We start from the raw sequence: 23261 nt of genomic DNA, 5'->3' as shown, positions 1-23261 counted from the left end.
ATAAGTTGACGCACTTTATTCCTAAAACAGAAGCCACACCACCAACTGCTGGCATGGCATTCATATATAATTATTTATATATATATTGCCGTTTGGTTTTTGTGTCTAAATGTGTGGTATAAAATACTATATACAACAATGTACCTCTTTATTTGAACACAGTGAAGTGCATTGCTGTACAAGTCCTCTGTAGCTACAGCTTTGCTGTAAGTCGTCCATGCTCAAAGGCATGGAACATAATTCTCCACTCTCATTTTTCTGTACATTGTGACAATACAAATATTCTGTCTCCGTTACAAAAAATAATACTCTAAAAGCAACCCACTGGGACTTTATTTAATTTTTATGGGATTTTTCCTTTCCTGGTTGTTTTTTTAATTAAGACGATTACATATATCTTAGACCAATTTCTTTAAAGCAAGAAGGTGATATAAACCTTCTCAATTTTTTATATATAAAAGAGGTTAAGAAATAAGACAAATTATACATTTAAAAACGTACAATAAATAAGATAGATGCAGGCATTTCCAAAAGGAATTTCAGGTCTTAAAACCAAAGATCCATTTCCACGATCAAATATGTCCCTTTTCTTCCGATAACTTTACAAATAGATTTGTCTCTCCAATACACACTGGCCAGTGACTGTGATGCCACGCTACATACCATGACAACCAATCTGTCATTCTCTCACGTTCATTAATTTGCGACTTAATTTCTGGTGCCCCCCCTCCCCCCTCATCTTTATTCCCTTGTCTCTATGTGCACGTCTTTGATTCACACGGACTGGACTGTCTCAACCAGTAACAGCCGTCTAATCCCATCTTGGCGCCGGATCCAGCTCCGTGCGCCGGTCTGGTTCTTGCAGTTTGCTTCAGTCTTGATGAAACCCCCCTCTGGAGTTGTTGCTTTTCTTTTTTCTTTGAAATGTTTCCCCTACATCCGCGCCAGTAAGGGGGCTGTTGGCTACAACATGTTCATGATGAAGTTGTACATCTGGTTGAGCACCACAAAGTGAATGGGTAGACACGATCGGCGGTCCTGTGTAGCCGGGTCACACGTCAGCCAGGAGAGGGCGTTGTACTGCTCCAGCACATATCTGTTCAGGCATACAAAAGACATGCAGTTACTCTTTCATTTGGAGTTATTTATAGGGTGACACACTGAGTTTAAAAAGAGTAATACATGGAAGAAGCCTTTTTTTCTTCAAAAATGATCTACCCTGGGGTATTATTAACCCAATGCATAGGAAACTAAGTGCACATAAAGTATGCTAAGCTTAAAAGTAACGTCAATGCCATTTCAATGCTCATTAATATCCTAAATTAGTCGTCATATATATATATATATAAAACTTTAAGTCTGAATACAATCTGCAATACAACCCCCCTCTGAAAAATACAGTCAGCGGGTTAATAGTATTTTGTGAGTTCAGTGTCGTTTACCTGAGTACATCTGAGGTCTGATTGGAGTCGAGGGGATGGGAGTGTTTGCTGTGCAGTAGTTCATCTGATTGCACTGAAGACACATGGAGGTGCAAAGAGGCCTGAGAGAGGAGCAAGGGGGAAAGATGCGGTGTCAATGGCATCAGAACAAAGAAATTATAATTAACCTTTTATTACATCTCATACAAATAATTACAGTTCTTTTCACAGAGCGGTGGCAGCAGCAGCGAGTTTAGAGAAAAGGATATCAGTGCTAATCCAAACTCTCGTCCTCTTGGATCTAATATTTTTGGTTAAATAAGTTCATTTATGGCTTGCATATTAATAACTGCATTGTTTTACACAACTGTTGTGGTTTAATGGGGAGGGATGGGATCCGTAGCTTCCTGGAGTCTTGTTGTCATGGTGAGGTTTCCCAGCAATCAGCGGAGAGACCAGGAACCTTCCCATATAATTCCTCATAAAACCATGTGTGCCATTTTTACACTACTGTTTTTATAGAAAATAAACAAACAAGCTATAACACAGACAAGCTAGCTGCTTCCCCCCTTATCCAGTCTTTTTTTCTACTAGCTGTGGCTTCATATTTAACGGATAGACATGACAGTGATATCATTCTCAGCAAGAAAGCATATTTCCCAAAATGACAAATTATTCCATAAAAGTAGTGAATATCCCTACAGCAATGTTCCAATTCAGTTGTCTTCAGCTTGTCTTATTTTCCCCTGTGTAAATAGGTGGCGCGACAAGAAGCCCATTAAATAGAGACGTGAGAGGGGAGGAGCCGGCTACCTTGAGGAAGAGTGGACACTGGTTCTGCGCCTGCGGACAGGCTGACCAGAACCAGTCAGGTAGTGGGCCGGCTTTCGCCGTGGAGACAAAGTAGCCAAGTGCCAGAGGCTGCTGCAGGAGGTTAGGAACCTCTTCATGAGACTCCATACGGTCAGCGCTCTGGCCCTGCAACAACGGACAAACTCAAGGTTAGTGTCATATCACAAGTTGCACTGCAGGCAATCTAATGCAGTCATATTCTGACTCATTTAAAAACATACAGAGGAATGGGAGACATGCGGTGCGAAGTCAATCCAAGGTTACTTTCAATATTGCAACATATGAGTACATGAACACACCACGGCCTGCATGCATGTACGGGTCGACTCACCTTACTGCCATCCCCTCCGTGGTGGTAATGAGAGCCAGGGGAGTGTACTGGCGAGGTGTTGGGCGAGATGTTGATGATGTCCGGGTCCACCAACTCGTTCTCCTGGTCCAGCAGGTCAAAGATCCCGATACCATCGGACCCATCTGAGGACAACAGGAGAATAATTCAACAGGTCTGCAAGGGATGAAGTGGCAAGATCAATTTAAAACTAAATGTCTCCTCTCCCTGATCCGTGTGCCAGAAATATGTATCTTCTGTGGCAATATACAATGTATACATTTCAGAAAATATTATTTGAACATTACTGAATATGGAATGTGAGAGACATGCTTCATACTACTGGCAATAAATACATTTGCACGAAGGAGATAAGCTTAAGACGCTTCAGGGTGCTGTAGATGCACTAAGTATGTAAAGCACACACTACTTCAAAACAGACTATTCATAGACTGGATAAGTAAATAGGAAGGATTTGGGGAAAATAACAGTACAGATTCAAAAAGGGGAAACGCAGTAATGGCTGCATTTCCCTTTAACATCTGATGCTTCGCTTAGGGTCCAGCAAATAAACAACGAACGACCGCAAGACCGATGAAGGAGCCCCACTGACCGGTGGTGGCGTTTAGAATGTCGATGTTTGGGTCGATGTTGGTGTAATTGGAGCTGGCAACTTGGACGAAGGCGGACGTGGGGAAGACCAGGATGTGGGTGCAGGAGGTGTCCTGTGGGGTGTTCAGCTGGGACGTCTGCATGTTCAAGGTGGTGCTGCGGCCAAACACTGAGCCCGTCGACACAGAGTCTAACGGGGGAGGAGGCAGGAGAGAGCGACAGGTCAATAAACAACAAACAGTGCGGCTAAGAAGACTGAAACTAAATAAGAATGCTTGTCAAAACCCTTTTACTTAGTACGGTCAGGTCGTTAAACCGGTGAGGGCCGAGCGGCATACATCTCACAAAGCAATATAACAAGCCTGCTGCCAAAGAAATAACTCAAAGTTTACCCCACTAGATATTTACATAGCAAATAGGCGTTTGCTGCTTAAATAATGTACAATAATGTGATTCAAATAAAGTATTGTTTTAACTACCGCATCAAATTTCCACGACTGTTGAAGTATTAATGTCTTAGTTTTATTCACAAATGTAGGTTTCCGCATAATGCATTTCATGATTATAGCAGAAACTAGATTTGAAGAGACAGAACAGCTGTTACGTCTAGAGCCGACAACTCTCTTAAGTTTATGTTCCACGTTAGTGATGTAAAAAACCCCTCGCTAATCTCTTTCAGCTTAAAGAGCGTTTTAGAAAGGAGATGTCCTCGGCCCAGCATCGCTCAACACAATCCTGCATGGTGCACTGACAATCCCCCACTCGTTTCCCAAAATAAACCCATTGATCTGGCTCTCCATCACACCGCATTGAGATCAATGGGCATCCGAGAGGTAGTGCTTTATGAGCAAAAAGGTACATGATCTTCGCTGCCATCAATCTGCTCTGGACAAGGAGGGGACACGCATTGTGATATGCTGCTGCCATCCATCACGCCACACACACACACACACACACACACACACACACACACACACACACACTCGCATTAACACACCTTTCTTGGTGGAGTAATGCGACGAAGATGAGCAGTGCATGTTAATACAGATAGTGGACTGATAATCTTTCGCATTTGCACACACACTGCACCTGGCATGATGATAAATGATCCCTGGGGCTCCATGGCGACCAAGCACACGCTGAGGATGCTGGGAGTATCCGAGGCGGAGATGCCACACATTCGACACATTTCCTTCAGACGGCGACTCAGTGACTGGAGATTTCTCCTGCTCAGCAGAATACTCCAGTCTGGGACATCAAGAGAGGAGAGCAACAGAGATGAATGAACATGTGACACGCTGGTGTTAAAAAAACATCTGAATGTCTTGAATGCTGCGGGGGGGTTGGTCATGACAAAGCATTTCAGATCATTTAAAATCATTTAACTCGTTCTCCTTACCTTTTAACTCTCCGTGTCCTATCCTGCCCAGTCGGCCAATCACCACCCTCCAGGGGACTGATGTCATCTGCACCAGCCCCAAGCACCAATCCCACAGCTTCTGCAGGCCGAGCCGCCGAACAGAGCCCTTTTTCCTCCGTGCCCTGCGAGACATGCAATGACTCACATGTCAGAAACACTTTTAATAAGTCTGGAGAACAAACATCAAAGGATGTGCAAGGCAGGAAGTCAAGTGTACAAACGGCGTGTTTAGCCGCTGGTTTAACATTTCTGTGAGCCCAAGCTCTTGAGGCAGGTGAAGGTGAACCTCTGGAATGTGTGGTTCCTGTGCAGAGACCATTCTTGACTGACAGCTGTGCGCTTTCCCTCTCGAGCCTAATTTACACTTGAGTGAAAAGTGTCATTTAACAGCTGGCATGACATAGCTGATGCAAAAATCACCGTTTTGATTTCACACAGACACATTTTAAGTGTCGGCGACAGCTGCCGTGAACCTATTGTAAGGTCACACACATCTGTTGTGCAGCTGTGACTGAACGAGGGATATTCACAGAGAAAAATGAACCGGTCGAGAATGTGGAGGAGGACGGTGAGTGGCTTTAAAAAAAAAAAAAAAAAAATGGTGCGAGTGCTACAGGCTACTCGGACAAAGATGGACCAGATTGTTAAAAATACTTTCACAACAGCTGCACTTTAAACAAAAAACACTGGCGTGACATGCTTTCTGTCAGCTGACACTTTGTTACATGACAGCTATAAATTAGACTCTTTGTTGTGTCACACCGGTGTAACTAACAATTCTGCTGCTGTAAATAAATGTGGCTTTTGGTTTTATTATCATGCGGGTGGCAGTCGTACCTGTTGGGTACATCGATGTTGATGATGCAGGTCTCTAGGAGTTCCCCATACAGGTCAGTGCATGTAGCCAGGATCCAGCGCTGGTCGTGGGACAGACAGTATCCGACAAACAGCACGTTGTATTTCTGCGACGCCTCCCCAAATGTCTCCCCGAGCTCCGTCTGCTTGTCCTTCACCGGTGCTAGAATGAATGGAGGCGTATACAGACGCAGACACTCCGGCCTCTGCAGATTGGGAGATGAAGATGTCAGGATGTCAGGATATTAGCATCAATGTTCAGCCCTTCTAAACAAATACAGGACAACCCAGACATGCTCCAGGTGTATTACGTTTGGGCATGACTGACTGGCTGCCGGACTTTCAATCCTAATTTCTGCTCGTCACAGCCAGGCTGAGCCAAACCGTTCACATTCTCGGCATCTTTACAAGCAAAAGATGTCCCTTGCAACACTCAAATGGTCTTATCCCAGTCAAGTGTGTCTAGTGTGTCAAAAGGGCAGCGCTGGCTGGAAGGAAGGAAGTCCACTGAACAAGGTCCTGATCTAAAGTGCCCCTTTGTCTAAACCTGGAGTTGATATCCCATTATGGAGGTCTCAGGGAGCTAGCCAAGCAGATAATGGAAAGAAAACTCTGGAGTAGCAGAGGGGTTACAAGTTCCCTTAGTCCGGTTCCAGAATAAAAAACTGTGAGGATGGTTAGCACTAAAAACTCTATCTCATTGCCTTCCTTCCTTTCAGTGGTAAACTGAACACAGCCGGGGCAAAAGGCTGGGTCAAATCAGGTCAGGTTCTTTATTGGTTCAAGAGCTCAAATCCACTGAAAAGCTGCTGCCAGGGCCACAGTGTCAGCCTCTGTTTACTTGGCTATCGATCAGAGCACACGGACGACGCATTGGTGTTACTGATCAGCTCCAGAGCGCGACTGCACGCTAGGACCACACCTCCGTCTGCTTTACACATGGATTATGTCAAAAAATAATAACCCTAACTTGCTACGACTTGACTAAGTGTTGCATTCACCTCTGGGCTCTTCAGTGCGGTGTCAATGGCCAGGCCCGGGCCGAAGCCCGTCAGTGACTTGACATTGGTGGAGGTGGGCAGCGGCCGTCTGCACTGAGCGAACACGGAGAAGGCAAGAGACTTGAGGTGCTGGGCGTAGATGTGGCGGTCTTCGCCTCGTACTGGCTGCAGCAGGTACTGGCAGGGGACAATCTGAGGTGAAAAGAAGAAGTGGTTAGACAATGCTTCTATTAATGCAATATGTCTAATGTTCAGTTGCACAACTTAAAAATACATTTATAATTGTCATAAACGTACACTAAGTGACTCAATCTGTGCACTCCCGTACAACTAAATTAGGCCGGCCCCCTAAATGTTGATGAGTTGAATAATCAGTCCAGAACCTCGTCTCGTCAGTCGAATCTCTGCCCTTTTATTTAATCGCTGCGTCATTGCACAGAGTAAAGCAGGATAACAGAACGACAGGCTGTGAACTTTTACAAAACGACCCAACTGCAAAACCAACGGGGACGTAAACCGAGAGCAGTGATGGAAACGGAGGCAGAGACGCAGAGCAGTGGGACTTCTTTCGGTTTTGTGTGTGGTTTTCTCATCACAGATGATGATCAAAACGCCAGTCTAGTCCAGTTTAGTGTGCTGGGAGGCAGTTGCTCTTCAATGACAGAGAGGAGGCGGTAAATTATATTTTTCTCAGAACTAAAGGTAAGGTGTATTGGTGAAGAAATATTACAGGGTATGAAAAGGAAAGAAAAAGAAAGTAAGCAAGTATCAATTGATATGAAGAAGCTGGAACCAAAAACACATGACAAATGTGCTCCCTTCAAAACATTCGGTAATGCAAAAGGCATACCGAGACTTGGTTGGCTTAAATACTTATGGTCAATAGAATAGTAGAATTAATAGAATAATTAATAGATTTTTATTTTGTAGATTGACCATTGACACTGAACTCAATTTTGACCCTTTAAGGTTGCTTGAAAAAGTTACTTTTTTTAAGCCCACATGAACCACTTTTCACAACCTTATAAATTAGATCCACCACACAACACTTTTAAAAACACAACAAACACAACACACACTCACTAGTGGTGAAGATCACCAGGAGTGAATGTCACGGGGTGAGTTTTTATGAAAACAACATTTTGACTGGTGTGTTAACTGCATGCCCAATTATACACAAATTGCTTCCTAAGTTTTTATACGAGCAGTGTCTGAAAAGCAATGCAGCATTAAAGTCGTTTTTGAAAATGCATTGCCCACAACAGGGCTACATCACATCACAACCGAATCTGGTCCAGCTAAAAACACAGACGCCAAACCCGTCAGCACGTTAGCGTGTCGTTCGCTACCGAGCCGGTTTCGAACTGCACCGACAACGTCTTCTCCACTTCACTCGTCTCTCCTCTGAGAGGAGAGGTTTAGCTCACAGAGGGATGTTAAATAGTGGTGCGCCGCTGCAGAATAAATACAGGGGAAACATTGGAGCTGGTACATTGCTTTTGTAGTTGGAGGAAGTCATCTGAAGATAACTTTGTGTGTGGCAATGGCAAGAGGAGAGTCTATATTTTTGATAGTATTGAACAGACCCAGAAAATGTAGAAAAAACAAACAAACAACTTTAAATATAATGCAGTCAAATGCAACACTCCCGAAATACAACCATGGAGCTTAGCCTTAAAAACATAGCATGGATATCTATATCCAAACTTTGGAACAAGTAGTATTACATTGTTACGTTTCCATTTTTCTGGACGCTCGGGGTGTGATGGTAATCATGGACAAATGACTGCCTCTGATGATGATGGGGTATGTCAGCAGTGATGCCACTGAGCATAATCTGTTAAACATTAAGGAGTCATTGACGCGCTGACATTGAATACACAATTAATCCATTTCCACTTACGCCTTCATGATAATGAAATACAAAATGGTCAGCAATAAAAATGGGGCTCTCCTGGGAACTTCGCATACCTGTACAGAAACAGAATTGCGGATGTGTGGGGGCAGGAACTGAAGCATCTCAAGGTAGCAGCGTAGCAAACCCAGCGTCCACACACTGGAGTGGGCGGGCACCGGCCCCGGGCCGCCGTCGGCCTCCTCGTAGCTGAAGGGGTCCACAATGTAAACAACTATGGCGGGGGGATACGAGATGGCGTGGGACTCTCCATCCGTGGGCACGCCTATCTTCTCTCGTTCCAAAGTGCTGAGGAAAGAAAGTATTATTAAACCAATCTCGTCATCGCCTCAGTTCTTCGTCGATCAGCGCTTCTTGGGACTGTCTGTCACCTATTGATTAAATACATTCTGCCTTTTAGAGTTGACGGCGTGCAGGCTTGTGTGTGCTGCCGTACCTTTCAAGAGGCTCTGAGGGCCCCTGGGCCTGGCTGCTGGAGTTGTCCCCCGAGGTGCCAGTATTCTGGGTACCAGCCTGCTGCCCCAGCTGTCCACTCTGGGGGCCACCTCCCTGGCCCTGGGAGCCCATGCTCCCAAAGGGGGGGAACGAGCCGGGCTTGGCAGACGGTACCCCGCTGCCAGGCTGCCCCGAGGATGTCACCAGACTGTTGGATGACGCCGAGCCGTTTCCGGACCCACTGTTGTTGCTGCTGCTGCTGTTGTTGTTGATGATGATGGGAACGGAGGAGCCCGCAGCGTTCAGTGAGCCCTGCTGGCCGACTGAGCTGGAGGTGGAGCTAGACAGTTGTGTGGATGGTGACTGGCTGGACGATGGCGGGAGACTGGGCTGTGTGAGGAGGGAGCTGTCCAATGGCTGCGATGCGAGGTATGGGGCTAAAAGGGAGAAAGCACAGCATTGGACTTCCTTTAATAACATCAATCACCATTACATTTACTCCATTCCAACTTGACCTCCTCCTTCACTGACTTCCAAGCTCTCTTTCTTGCACTCCAGCTAGTCTTTTTTATAAATCCGCCAAGTGGTGTCAAAGGTGGAAATCCAGCAACACAGAACTGTCTGAGCAGCCACGTAGAATCACAAATACAGCGGCAAGCCTGCAGGTTGGAAATGGAACGTACCGAGGTTGTGGCGGCACACTTGTGCATAGAGTTTGAGCTTAGTGAAGGCGTCGCTGTTGCTGCTGGCAGCCTTGAGGAACCAGTCGCTGACTGGCTGATCCACCAGGTTCTTGGCCCCATTGCCGCCGACGAGGACAATGCCATCGGGGTAGCCTTTGGAAATGGGTCGGTGCTGGCCCAGCCGACATGACTGTCGAAAAAAACACAGACAAGTGGAAAAGAACATGAGTGTATGAACTGGTACATGAATCTAAGCAGGAAGCTTTTTCGGTGATTAGGTTACTTTACATGTTTCCAATAGAATCTGGATAAACAATCATTGCCAAGTCGTCGATCCTCACTAACACAGACTTGTTTGCACCCGTCTTCAGGGTCCCTACCTCGTAGACAGCGGTGAGGTCTCGGAAGAAGCCCTTGGCGCCGCTGAGCAAGGCCTCGTTGTCGGGACAAACCACCAGGTACCCAACGTCCCGCTGGGAGCCGAAGGGATCCAGCAGCAGTTTCTCCCAGTAGGGCAGACCGAACGGAGACAGCACCACAAAGTCGTACTCATAACCCACCAGGAAGGTAGGGATGGGCAGCGGCTCTGGGGACTCGTCTGTGCCTGTGGGGGCGAGAGGGAAGCAGGAGGCCAAAGAAGGGAAAAGTGTGGAAGGAGGTAGAGAGAAACACAAAAGAAAGAACAGTGAGCCCTCCTCTTTTCACTCTGCATCGGAATGTGATGTCGCCATCTGACGGCTCCTCCCAACAGAGCTGACATCTGGACCACAGCGGAGGGACCACACTGACTATTGACCTGACAAACGCTAGAGCTTTTCTACCCCAAGACACACACATTCCAAAATGTCACACACACACACACACACACAAACACCAACTGCTGTTATCACCCTCACAGTTTCCCTAAGAGCCTTATTTTTGGCAGAATAGTCTGAAACCTCCATTGCATGTTCACTCACTTTTATACAACTACACTTGATGGTAGCAACGCATCAGGGACAACTGTGCACCAGTGGATAAACATCACCAGCTTTACCGTAAGAGCCCCGTCCAGCCATCTTGTGGAACTGCTGCCAGGTGAGGGGACCCTGAACGCCCCACGACCTTACTGTCCTCTTCTTCTGGATCGCGTCCTGGAGTACGGGTTGGAGGGACATCAGCACCCGCAGCACATCCTGAGAGCACAGAGCACTCACGTCCACCGCTGGAGAACGGACGAGTAAAGCGGAAGCTCAAGATTAATCACAACATGATAAACTCTTCATGAATAATCTACTGCACTATACAAATTTAAAATCATAGAGAAAACACAAACAAATTCAGTTCAATTTAGTTCAATAACAAATGTGAATTTAGTTAGATTTCTGCCGTTTCATTTGTTTGAAGAATATTTTCAGTTGTTGAATACATTATTTGGATTAATGCTTACTTGCAGAAGGCCTCTTTCAACTTTTTCATCGTTAAACAGGTGAAAAAAACTAAGCGGCATGAGAAAACCCAACTTGGTGTTCAACTGAACCATGAGCATAAAAATCTAGACGGCCACATCTCTCACCGTTTTGTTTGGCCCAGTGGTGCAGGCAGGTGCTCTTGACCAGCGCCTCGTCCACCTTTCCGCCCGACATGTTGTCCATGAACTGCCTGCCGTGCTCCAGGGCCATGTAACAGTCGCTGTGGTAGTCCTTCTCCTCTACTCTCACACAGGGCGGCACGGGGGCCCCACTTGGCCCCCGTGTCACTATGTCATGCTCTAGGATGGAAATGGGTGAAAAGGGGTTGGTGCACTGGTCCTGTAGGAGGAGAATAACCTCATCGGGGACACGGTCACCCCTCCCTACTCCAGTCCTTTCCAGCGAGGACAGCCGCAGCGCCTCAAAGCGCTTCTCTGCCTCCCTGCTGACGTCTGAGCCGCGGCCGATGATATCCAGCTCGTCCTCCAGGAAGAGGCCCGAGCCGTTGCCGTAACGCCGATTGACCACGGCGCTGAAGCCGCAGCTGCAGGGTTCCTGAGCCTCGCCGACGGGGTCGCTCAGGTACACGCCCACATCGGCTCCTTTTATGTTCATGTTACACACGCAGATGCCGCAGCTGTCGAAGTTGCAGTCCTTGAAAAGGTTCATGACCGACTCGGAGAGGATGAGGGTGACGTAGAGGCTGTGGGCCTCGGGGATGGAGGGTACGGTGGCCGGCTCTACCGAGTTGAGCGGTCGGCAGGTGGAGGGGGTGGACGCCGGCGAGTACAGGTCGGAGGTGGAGGGGCCCCGAGGCGTGCGTGGGGTGCGTGGCGTTCGTGGAGTGGGGGCAGAGAAACGTGGGGTTGCAGGAGAAGGCAGGATGCCAGCGCCACTGTTACTCGGTGGAGCACTGTTGGAGGACATGAAAGGCGTGTGGGTCTGAGGGGTGTAGCTCTGGCTGTAGTCCTGGTCCATGGTGCTGCCAACACTAGGGATGTTACTGAGGGCAGAAAGACAAAAGGACAGGAATTAGAAACGGAGATAGAACTAAAAGAAAGTCAGTGGCACAGTTTAGGGTTTGTACATCTCCTCCTGTGACACCAAACAAAGATAGAATTTAAATGATCCCTATTAGACAATGAATATGTGCAACTCTTCTAATCACAGCTTCAAATGTCAACACTATTATTTCCCATCACAGTAATAAAAAATAATAGGAAAAAGAGAAGGAAAATCTCGTAAAAATCAATTACATGTACCAGAACATGTAATTGTGGTATGAAAATGGAAGCACTAGTACACAGAAGATACTTGTTTATCCCAATCTTTTTTCTTTTTTTTTTTTAAACCAGGACAGCGATGTTCAGTACATTGCTTCAAACAAAACAAAATACCGTTATCCAACTGTCTCACAGCAATTGTGAGGACAGTTTGAGTAATAAGGCAGTCGGGCAAACAGCCTTCACTACAAAAGCAGAGGGAGCTTAGATTGCACACATGAGAGAACAACAATGCGGGGGGTGGGGGTGGGGGGGGTGGGGGGGGGGTGGGGTGGGGGAGAGAGAGAGACGTCACGAAAAAGAAGCAGCAGAGAGAGGGAGAAAGACATTCAATGAACATTTCAACGAGTGTCCCTCTGAGGTAAGGGTTATTTTAGGTCTGGCAAGCAACAGTGAGGAAGCAGGGAGAGAGACGGGAGAGGGGGAGAGAGAGAGCGCAAGTGCAGGAGAGGGAGGGAGGGAGGGAGGCAGGCAGGGTGAGCACATCATGTCCCTAGCTGTACGTGGGAACAACTCCTGGCACAGGCCCATTAGAAGGAAGTCCCAGCACCCCGCTCTCTCCTGCACTCGGGCCACGTTCCTGGGCCGCAGACGTGACGGCAGCTCCAGCACAACATCATAGGATCTTTACCAACCGCTCTGGACATTCGCCAAGTGCAGACGCCTCTCCCCGCCTGCACAGGCAACGCGTCTGGCCTTTCAAGTCAAAACATTTTCCAATCACGACCACGGCTGAAGAAGTAGTAATTAGTAGACGGGGCTGGTGTTGTTCGTTCAGAATCTAATGTTTTCTTTGTAGTGCATTTTATATTGCAATGAAATTCAGCCCCACACACACATTAAGGTTGAACAAGTGCATCGTGGTGATCATTTCTGCTCATAGTAGCAAGATTAGATATAGATCACTGGTGAGCCTGACAAATGTCATATTCCCTGCTGGGTAAATTAAATACACAAGAATAATATTGGAACAGCTGCACATGGAGGGAGGAGCGTCGAGAGCGGAAGCAAAGCTAACGCAGCTACGACTGAAGGCTACTCCACCACCCAGCCTTCTCCTGGCTTATGTCGGTGACTGATGTGCTCAAGTCTTCAAAGTGACCTGGCTCATCGTGGCTTTTCCGGATCAAGCCGCACTTGACGGCCGGCCAGCAGCAGAGGGAGCAGGAACCCCCGGTGGGACTCTGTTTACCATCAATGGTGCTCGGGGCGCTCAATCATAGTCAAAGTTGATGGACAACGTTTTCTTGAGGTCAACTTTTGAATGTTAAGATGTTGGTCATATCATATGCCCAGAGAATTGCTTTGTTGCTGCTGTTTGCACTCCTCTTGATGCAAAAAAGAAAAGATAAAAGGACTGCACTACCGTTTCTGTTTCGTCGTTTGTCCTGCGAGTAGAAAATGGGCTACAACTGCATTTTATTGTGGAACCCTGTATTGCGTAACGTCAATAAATAATCCTTGAATATAAATGTAATAAGAGTCAATTACACCGGCCTTGATTACAGAAAAGCACTAAATCAATAGAAAAAATAACCAGGTTTGTTTGTGAATTTTTCTGATAAACATGCCGATAAGAAATCCCTGTGTGCCTGAAAAGTAGCAGAGGCGCATCTTGTGTGTAGTTAAGAGGAGCGGTGACAGATATAATGGAGACTCCAAGCTGCCATGAGCAGTGAGGAGGCATGGAGCCGCTGTGGGGGCCCATCTCACCACTCCAGTGATAATCCTCATCTCCAACCAAGACGGCATTTTACACTCATTTCCCTGCTCCGCCGGAGGCAGCCATGCATGGGAAATCGAGCAGCCGGCTGAGGGGGTGTCCGGGGAGAGACCAGAGGGTGTGTGGACAGAGAGGGAGCAGAGTAGGAGTGCATGCTTCTGTGCACACAAAACGCAAACCAGCGACAGCCAGCACAGCCTTGGCTTTTCTTTCTGCCAGTCGAAATTAGAATGCCTCCGTAACCAAGATCATCATGATAAAATGATAAGGAATCTTTGAAACGAGCCAGATGGGAATTACACAGAAGCATGGCATGTAAACGAGTGTTAGCATGGATACCACTGGAGTCACTCGGTGTGCTCTTCTGTTAAGCTGCAATTTGAGTGGATCATTTCACTTGTTGCGAGGTACTGCTACCCACCTGTGTTGGTACTCTCTTATTAAAGCAAGGTTTCTCCTACATAGAGAATAACGTGGGCTGTCAAATTGCATCCCGCCTCCAGCGCTCAACAAAACTCTGACGAATTCTTCAAAAATGTGTGGAGATCAATACCATTGAATAAATAATATTTTGCCAGTCGCATCAAACACTTATTAGCACATCAGTAATTTGTGGTCATACTCTCAGTCTCACACATGTCATGTGATGGCTACTTCAGTCCACTTTAGAAACAAATATTACTGGGACCACTACAGAAAATGTCACATTCACATTAGAGACACTACCACCGACTATGACAACTTGGCTACGATGCACATGGTCGGGTATCACCTCACCCTCATTTAGAGCCAGTAATAAAAAAAAAGAACCAAGTTAAATGATAACAGCAACACCTGAAGTCTTCTCTGAAGATGCCAAACAACCACACATTACAAGCCTCATTGAAAAGCAACACGGCAGCATACCTGTCCTTGTTGAGGAAGGTCATGACAGGCACGGGGTTGAGCATCTCCCTGCCCATGGTCCAGCTGGGTCGGTAGATGCAATCCTCTGGTATCTTGACCGGCGGGAGACACTGGCTGGGTAATGCTTTCAGAGGGGCAAACATGGAGCAGCCTACGAACGGCTGGCACAGGTCTGGCTTGTACACAAATGAATAATCCTAGAAGACGGAAAGAAAATAAGACTTAGTAAGGCGGAGGAAGAACAATGTCTTGGTTTCCTGTCCTGTATAAAAGGTAAATATCATCATCAGGGGCATCGGTACCTTATATTTCCACAAACACATCTGTGTGTTCTTCTCAATAACTACAGAACTAGGAGGGGTCGAGCGTGGCAGACAGCGGGATTGAACCCTGTATTCCTAGTTTGAAGAGCAGCCTCTGACCGTGTGGCCGCTGCTTCAAAATGAGCCCGGTGAAGAAAACCAATCCACCAAAAACTCATTAACTTTGACTCATGACATCTATTGGTTTCGGCAGTAAATCCGGCCCGTTGGTCGAATCAGTCATTATTTAACACCGCAATAAGACCCGACAGATTTCGAGACCCACCTTAATCTCAGATGGTTTGGGACTGCAGAAGCCCTCCTCCACCTCGATCTTGAAGTGGCCTCCCAGAGATGAGGTGCCGTCCAGCGAGGTCATGCCCGTGTGGGCCTCCATGCTGCCGTACTCCTTGCTGCACATGTTCATGGGCGAGTAGCCCATGATGTGCTGCTCTAGGGAGGGAGGCGTGGGAAACATCTGGTGCAGGTCTGCCGAGCCTGGTGGGAGAAATAAGAGCAAGGGCCCATCAAGTTATGACAGGGATTATAAAGAAGAAGAAGAAAAGTGCAAAAGATGTTTCAAAAGTCTATTCCAACACACAGCTTACACTGCTAAACATGCTGATAATTAAATAATACACATAGTTGAAGTCTGTTCTCAACATATTGGATTATATTATATCTGCAAACAGAACTTTTTGATACAAACTAATTCTTAAAATAACAATATAACGTAATGTAAATGGTTTCTTACTACGACTTCAGTAGGGATGCATGCTGATGTGTTTTCTTGTTTTGCAACCACATAATGACAAGCAGCTGTTATAAGCAGCTACAATGTAAATATTAAACAGATGAATAATTATTAGACACACTATAAGTCTGACAGGCCTCTCGCCCACGACTCATGACATGTTTACATAGTTTGTCACAGTTGCCCTGGCATGGTCCTTTGCTATTTTCTTTCCCTTCTTTATATATCAGCGAGAGTATTTACAGGACCCAGCAGAGCTGTCTATCCAAAGTTTAAATTTGTGTAGAAGCAGCCTTCTTTTTATATTGCTTGATGTGAACATCTCGCTGTAAAGATGGCCTGAGACTGTGTGTGGAATATCCAAGTCCTCAAACTCGCAAACCACTCATTAGAACTGCAAGACTGGGAACAAACACACTTCATGGTAAATGGGCAGAGTCCAGGACCGTACAGCATCTGGTCATTAAACTAAACCAAAGTGGTTGATCTGAGACCAATTTGCCTCACAGTAAAATATAGTGTGTCTTTAAATTCTCTTTAGCTCTACATTTGCGTCCCTAAGCGCCAACCTACGAATAAATAACAAACACAGAAAATAATGTCTGGTTCAGGTGGGATTAAGTCAACAAACAGGGAGGGACATTGAGACTGTGGCGTTGGTACAGAAAGCTCACAACAGGTAAAGAGACTCAGCTGAACACTGATGCACTGTCAACTTAATTGCAGACATATTTTCCACCACTAGGTGGCAAAGCCGAGGGTGAGCACCAATGATGCTTGAGTAGTAAAAGCCTTCATTTTATTTAGTGGATTAAAAGGATATGATGCAGTTTCACTTAGCTGGAACTGTGAGCAGAGGGAATACTGCGCCTTAAACCAAAGTGGCTTCTGGGAAAATCCAAGTGTAGCATTGTTCAATTTCAAGTGGCTAACGGGTTTGACAAATGGGATTCTAGATCAACATTTGAGCTAAATCCATCCTTGCACATGGAAGAGACACAAGCACATCAGTGTTCAGGGAAAAGCGAGAGAGACATCAGTAGACACAGATGTAGAGATACATACTAATGCTGGGTACAGGGTCCAGAGCGGATGGCTTTGGTTCCTTGCTGCCAAATTTGTCATCCGTTCCATTCACTGGTCGCCTGGAACCAGGCTGTGGACGAAAAAGAAGAAAAAAAAGTGTTTTAGCACCGGACCATTTTGGTAACTCAAAGTGTCAGTTATTAGCGCTGCTCTAAATTCATCCCCCGTTATGTTTCTCACACCTGTGAGGCCTCCGAGCCAGTATCACACATGACAACTTCTTGGAGCAACTGGTAAGTGGGTAGTGAGAATTGTCAGCTGATGATGGGCAGAGTGAAGACACCGCTCTGGCACATGCACGCCAGAGGGGACACGCACACACATACTTGTGCCAGAACACGCTCTCTCTCTCTCTCTCTGAGATATCCATTGCACTGCAAGCACAGGCCTCTCTCTACTAACCGCCAGGTCATCCTCGTCCGAATTGAAGAGGTTGTCGAGGTCGTTGATGGACACCGCCAGGTCCGTCTCGTGGATCAGGCTGGTGGACGCCATGCGGTTGTGAGCGGCCGCCCGCTGAGCCTCTGCATAAACAAGCACACCGACTGTTAGCATTTAAATATGGACGTCCACATGCAGATATCGGGGGCTTGGGAACTCAATGAAACGGTGGCTTTGAGCTATGATTGTTCATGCTTACTTATTACCCAGGTCGGTCTCAATTTACTCTATTCAATCAATTTAGAACGCAGTAGCTTGTTATCAATTCAATAATTGAAATGCGTGTGGCATTAATTCAATTAAATAAATGAAAATAAAATGAATTAAAAATGAATGTTCATTATTCAGTGCATGAATGCAATTTTGATTGACATATTGAAAGACTGAATTGAAAGTGTAACCAAAGTTTCCGGATCTGGATGAACACCGAGAGGCAGCGAGCACCCTTGGGCCACACAGTCTGTGTCTTCTGAGGGTGGCAGTATGACTACTATAATAGTTAAATAAGGATAGAAGAAATCACCAGTAATTGGTAAAAGAAACTGAAAGCTCAGCGTCCAAGTGTGTGCAGAATTTAAATATGAACAGTTTCCTGTCTCAAGGGTACAGCATTGCAGCTTATAAGAAGAAGAGAATATTAACAGGCAACGTGTTGCTTTAGCAAAGCTCTTCTTCAAACTTCACAATTCAGAAAGCGAGTGTCGGGTTCGTGCTATTGGAACAATATCAGCTGAACATATTATGAACTGACAAATCACAGTTTGAACCTCTTCAATCTAACCACTGAGCAGCCTGTAGAGGGCCCAAAGAACAACTGTGTCCCTAAATATTTAAAGCTCAAATGATCAAATATCAATTATACTTTCCAAACTGGAAAATAAATTCAAATTTGAATGGGTATTTGGGGATGAAAAAGACTCCAACAGTATTCTCCCCTGGCATGCAACAATGTATAGAAAATCATTTCAAATGTCAGAATTTAACTTTTTTTTTTTTTACATCTCTGGTAAAATAGTTAGTATTGCAGGAAAGAAGAAAAACAATAATATCGCAGCTTGCTTACCATCTGCTGGACCAGCTCCTCCGTCTTCACCCTGCGAGCAAAAAGAAAGACGGGAAGGTTAGGAGTGACGAACGTTTAGCACACGTAGCTGTGCAAGCAGACGGATCCGTCACACAGTGAATATTTGATTAAACAACGCTCAGAATGCGCGGTCTAGACAGACACATTGTTTATCATTGTTTACAATAATATGACACCAGTCCCATGTCGATGAAGCTTTTTCTTGCGCTTAATGAGAACCTGTTGCTGAGCAAAGTCTGCTCCATTGCGGTGTTAACATGGGGAGGGGGTGAAATCCTTTGAGCCCATCACTGATTAAGAACCAGACAAACGCATTCGACTGGACCTGAGGCGGGATTACTCACAAAGCAAAACAACACAAAAATACCAAGCAGCCAACCTTAGAAAGGGGTTCCCTTTCTTCAATCAAGGCAAACATATTAATACAATAAATATTAGCCATAGTAAAAAGAAGAAAATTGGACCGGAACAGAAAAATGGACAGCTTGCCTCTGCTGTGGCAAATGTGGTTTCCAGTGTGGATCAGAGTGAAATCATGATCCAAGGAACGGCCTCTCAGGCTCCTACCCAGACATCGATATCTTCTGTCTCTGTGTGTGTGTGTGTGTGTGTGTGTGTGTGTGTGTGTGTGTGTGTGTGCGCGCGCGTGTGTGTTCTTATGATGGGTGTGTGAACACTGCGCGCTGAGCAGTTCTAGCTGGGGAACCGGAATGTTATGTCCCAGCCATTGATTTCATTCCGCTCCGGGGCTTTTCTCTGAGTAACGCAGGCTTTAATCCGTCTCCCTTAAAAAAAAGGACCAACCCACAGCAGCGCACAACATCTGCACCAAGGCCACAATCTATAGGTGGTGATGATGCCTTAACCCCTTATCAATAACCTGCGGTGGGGGGCCTTAACATATTGCAAAAGCTTGTTTGACTCCAAACCTCCATGCCTTCGTGCTGCCTGCACGAAGGCATCCCATCACCCATTTCCTCCATCTCACTTGCTTCCCTCATTTATCCGAGGCTCGTTTTTCTCCCCCCACCGAGCACGCATCTTACACTTCCTAATTCAGCAGGCGCTGACATAGCTGTACCACGTCTGTGCAGTGGCATGTGATGATCCTCCAGCTCAACACGTGTGTCCCATGGCTCGTAGCACGAGAGTTAATAACTCTCCAGCCTGAGGATTTTATAGTCTGATCACTGAAGATGCTCATGCACGGTTCACACTAGGCGTCTGAGCTCGACAGTGAGACACAGTAAGTGGTTGAATAGTCTGCTGAGCAACGGCATGCGGAGCTCTAAACACAATGGCAAAATGAAGTGACAAAGTGGTACAAAATAATTACTGGAATCTCAAGCATTTACCTTGATATACTAAATTCATCAAGAGGAAATTCTCTTGGTGCTCCAGGTGTATACTCTACATCAGCCAGGCAGGAGGTTAAGTATCTTGCAGTGGTATCTTCAGTAAAATGTGAGAGGAATCCCACACACACACACACACACACACAAAGCAGACAGTGGAAGGCTCCGCTGCACAGACTGCTCTTCAGGGACTCCCCCCTCCCTCCCCCGTCACTGAGAGCTGCCTTCACCCGTACATTCCAGCAAAGACCGGAGGGGACAGAGGAGAAGGGAAATATTTGAGTGCGCTTTTTAAGCTTAATGGTTCGGCGAGCCAGGTTTTGTTGCCGCGGTTAGACTCCAGGCTCCGTGAAGCTCGCTGCAAACACGCAGCCGAGAAATGAACACACATTCATCAAATCTCCCTTTCGAGTGCTGCGGGCGTTACGTGGTTAACAGGTGGTCCCTGTCTGGAGCCGGAGCCGGAGCCAACAGGCCCAGAGGCAGAGGACGACGGTGGGAAGGGGAAGGAAGGAGGCAGAGGAAAAACATAACTTAAAAGGAAATTGGACAGGCAAACTATTTGGTGTTCCTCTGGGCTCAGCTAACAATAGAGAATGAAGGCAGAAGGCGGCCGTGCCGTTATGTTTAGTGCGGTATCGCAGAGGATGCTGATGGACGATTTTCTACCTCGGCTGCTCACAGATCTTAAAATCAGCCCTCTCGTGCCCTTTTTACCCCGGGCGACTACTGAGGAAGGTGTGAATGAAGTGGTTACTCTCCATGTTGCCTTTCAGTCACGCTTGCCACCGCTAAGCTGCCACGGCCTTTTTTCTTTATTTCTAATTAAATCCAATGGGGTATGGCTGCAAACTGGATTGAAAGCAACCAACTTGGAATCGGCACTGTGCGTGGCGTAGTTTAACTGGTTTTCAGGTCATCTAGTTACAATAAAGGCATTGCAGTGTGTTAAATAGAAACGGTTGAAGTTTACGACAGGAACCAGCAGCATTGCAAGCGCTGGCAGAGCCGTGTTAATATGTTAATATCCCACTATAATACTAACAACACTGTTAGTCGATTCAGCTCAGCTGAAGTGATGCTCAAAGATCTTTGAGGTCACATTTAAACATTCAAAATATGTGGGAGCTTTAAAACCCGAGTGCAATAAAAGATCGGAGTATGTTCAAACGTTGGTGTGGAGCTGCCTGTGTTGTACGAGCTGCAGTTAAATGAGAGTTGTACTGAGGTAACGTTCTCCAATACAGAAAGATACGGTCCTGCAGCTTGTTTTCATGGACACAAGTGGGAAAACCGGTTTTGAAGTAGTTGATAATACACATGTAGGAAAACGTATGTGTCACTCTTGTCCAAAGCAACAATAAGCATGAGAGATCATTTTAACAATTTTAAATATGGCAAGGCTTTGACGAGTGACACTGCAGGTCAGAAATCCCTCTACTGGGCTTACCTTGTGTTTCTTGCCAGGCTCCCGCTCCCCGCCCGCCTTATCCTTCTTGTGGGAGAAGGTGAACTTGACATCTCCTTCCTCGAAGGCATAAGGGTCCACCTCCGGTTCGTGATCTCCGTCTGTGATGGCAGCGGACAGGTACTGGTTCCTCCTGGCTCGATACATCTGGACACGTTCTTCAGACACCTTTAGGGGCCATTTAGATGTGGACATCACCCTGGGAGGAAGGAAACACCGAGGTGTGAGGACTCTGCAGTAGTGTTGGACCACCATTACACAAGCAACAGATTCCAAATGTACACTCAACAGGCTGCATTGCAATTACCGATCATTTGAAATAGAAATGCACAAGTCCAAACAGAATCACTTTCATATATCCAATTCTTTTCTTATGGATATATTTACACACATGCCCCCATGATAGATTTATGTTGCACACACACACACACCGGGTTTCTCACTGGACTTTGCAACTTTAAAAAAATAAAAAAGGACCTTCGACAAATTTCAGTGGAAAAAAAGCTAAAATATATTATTGAAATCCATTCCCATGCATGCTGCTCAGGCTGATTACAGTGACTGGCACTCCTGCCACCAGTGCAGGGTCTCCCCCCCTCATCGGCCAGTAGGTGGGAGTCAATACAGTACACACATTCTTGTAAATAAATACTGATTCATAAATATCTTTAAAGTGTTGGATCATAAATAGTCTTGTTGACCTATGCCTATACACAGTATATCTATGAACTAACTATTCTGATATGTATAAATATACAGTTACATTTTCCATTAAAGAAAAGTTCATTATACTTATTAGAGAGAAAGATAATTGCAGTCTGTGCATCTCTTGTTGTAAAACGTCGCTCTGATTGGAATGGTGCATAGAAGCAGAAAACAACAATTAAAAAATGTTTCCTGTCTTTAAAGTCACCAACAGGAACATTTCCTCAGCTGCTCTGCTTTGGCCTCGTGTTGCCGGCTATCATGTGTCGTAGCTGCTACCATGTTTATCTGCAGAAACAGAAATGGCAGTGGTTGCAAACAACCCTGACAGCTGTCAGGCAGCAGAACTGGATGCATCATGTTTGCTGTCAGACCATTACAATTCGAGCAGATTCATGGGGACGTGGTGACTGCAGCACTGAATGCTCATACGCTTACAGACTGACACGTTTCTTGCTTGTTACTCTGACTTGGCTCTTCAAAATCTTGCATGTGCCCTATATGCAACAGGACAGGGATGGTGGGGAAACAGAGGAAAGCTCCTGTCTGCTCTGACCCAACTCGCGTGTCCCTCCCATATTTCCCTGCACCTCTGTCCTCTCGTCATGCCTGTCCAGCTCTGATGTGAGGTGATGGTGCGCAGTGGACAGGGCCAGAGATTAGCCGCCATTCAGAGCTGTGGCTGGGGGGGGATTACAGCTCACTAGAATAGCCATTCCAAGCGGCTGGCCCCTTGGGATTGAATAACCCCGCCAACAATTCCCACTCGGGCCGCTCCACGGCCTGCTGGTCACTCTGCTTGCTTTCACACTGGACAGGCCCCCCTTTGCTCTGTCCGTCTGTGATCCTCTACCTTTCTAGCAGCTTCTTCTTGGTGCAAGTCTCTCTCCAGTGCCTGCCAAACTCAGCTGACAGTATTCATTTCATCTTTAACTGGTTTACAAAAGCAGGTTCATGTTCATCTGACCCCATCATTAGACTTCCTCTCTCCGAGGTCCAGTATGTGTGTGAAGGAATCGATGAGTGCTGGTGTATGATGTCAGAAAGGCACATAGTGAGCGATGAACATGCTTTATGCAGCTACGCGCTATACCGAACACGCTGAAGCTGAGGGACGAGGGAGGGGGAGTGAGGCGGGGGATCTGAAAGCGAGAGAATGAGAAACAGAGGCTTTTGCATGA

General features: G+C 46.3%; 1 protein-coding gene across 1 annotated transcript in view; it reads right to left on the bottom strand.

The window, feature by feature from the left end:
* The window catches only part of med13a (mediator complex subunit 13a), a gene marked incomplete at its 5' end in the record, with an annotated part of 70567 nt that continues 47306 nt past the window's right edge, over positions 1-23261 (bottom strand). Inside the window, 21 exons of the mRNA XM_079235694.1 lie at positions 1-1096; positions 1443-1543; positions 2235-2399; positions 2605-2747; positions 3215-3403; positions 4303-4461; positions 4613-4755; positions 5471-5694; positions 6490-6681; positions 8461-8692; positions 8841-9276; positions 9523-9712; positions 9903-10126; positions 10559-10726; positions 11078-11964; positions 14886-15082; positions 15474-15685; positions 17007-17097; positions 17430-17551; positions 18532-18562; positions 21358-21574. Of these exons, the coding sequence (XP_079091820.1) occupies positions 964-1096; positions 1443-1543; positions 2235-2399; positions 2605-2747; positions 3215-3403; positions 4303-4461; positions 4613-4755; positions 5471-5694; positions 6490-6681; positions 8461-8692; positions 8841-9276; positions 9523-9712; positions 9903-10126; positions 10559-10726; positions 11078-11964; positions 14886-15082; positions 15474-15685; positions 17007-17097; positions 17430-17551; positions 18532-18562; positions 21358-21574 (4456 nt within the window). The 3' untranslated portion in view covers positions 1-963. The remainder of the gene's footprint in view (positions 1097-1442; positions 1544-2234; positions 2400-2604; positions 2748-3214; positions 3404-4302; positions 4462-4612; positions 4756-5470; positions 5695-6489; positions 6682-8460; positions 8693-8840; positions 9277-9522; positions 9713-9902; positions 10127-10558; positions 10727-11077; positions 11965-14885; positions 15083-15473; positions 15686-17006; positions 17098-17429; positions 17552-18531; positions 18563-21357; positions 21575-23261) is intronic.

This window comes from Taurulus bubalis, assembly GCF_910589615.1.
Source record: "Taurulus bubalis genome assembly, chromosome: 2".
Classification (NCBI taxonomy): Eukaryota; Metazoa; Chordata; class Actinopteri; order Perciformes; family Cottidae; genus Taurulus; species Taurulus bubalis.
Note: the sequence above shows the minus strand (reverse complement) of the source record. Positions and strands in the feature narration are given on the sequence as shown.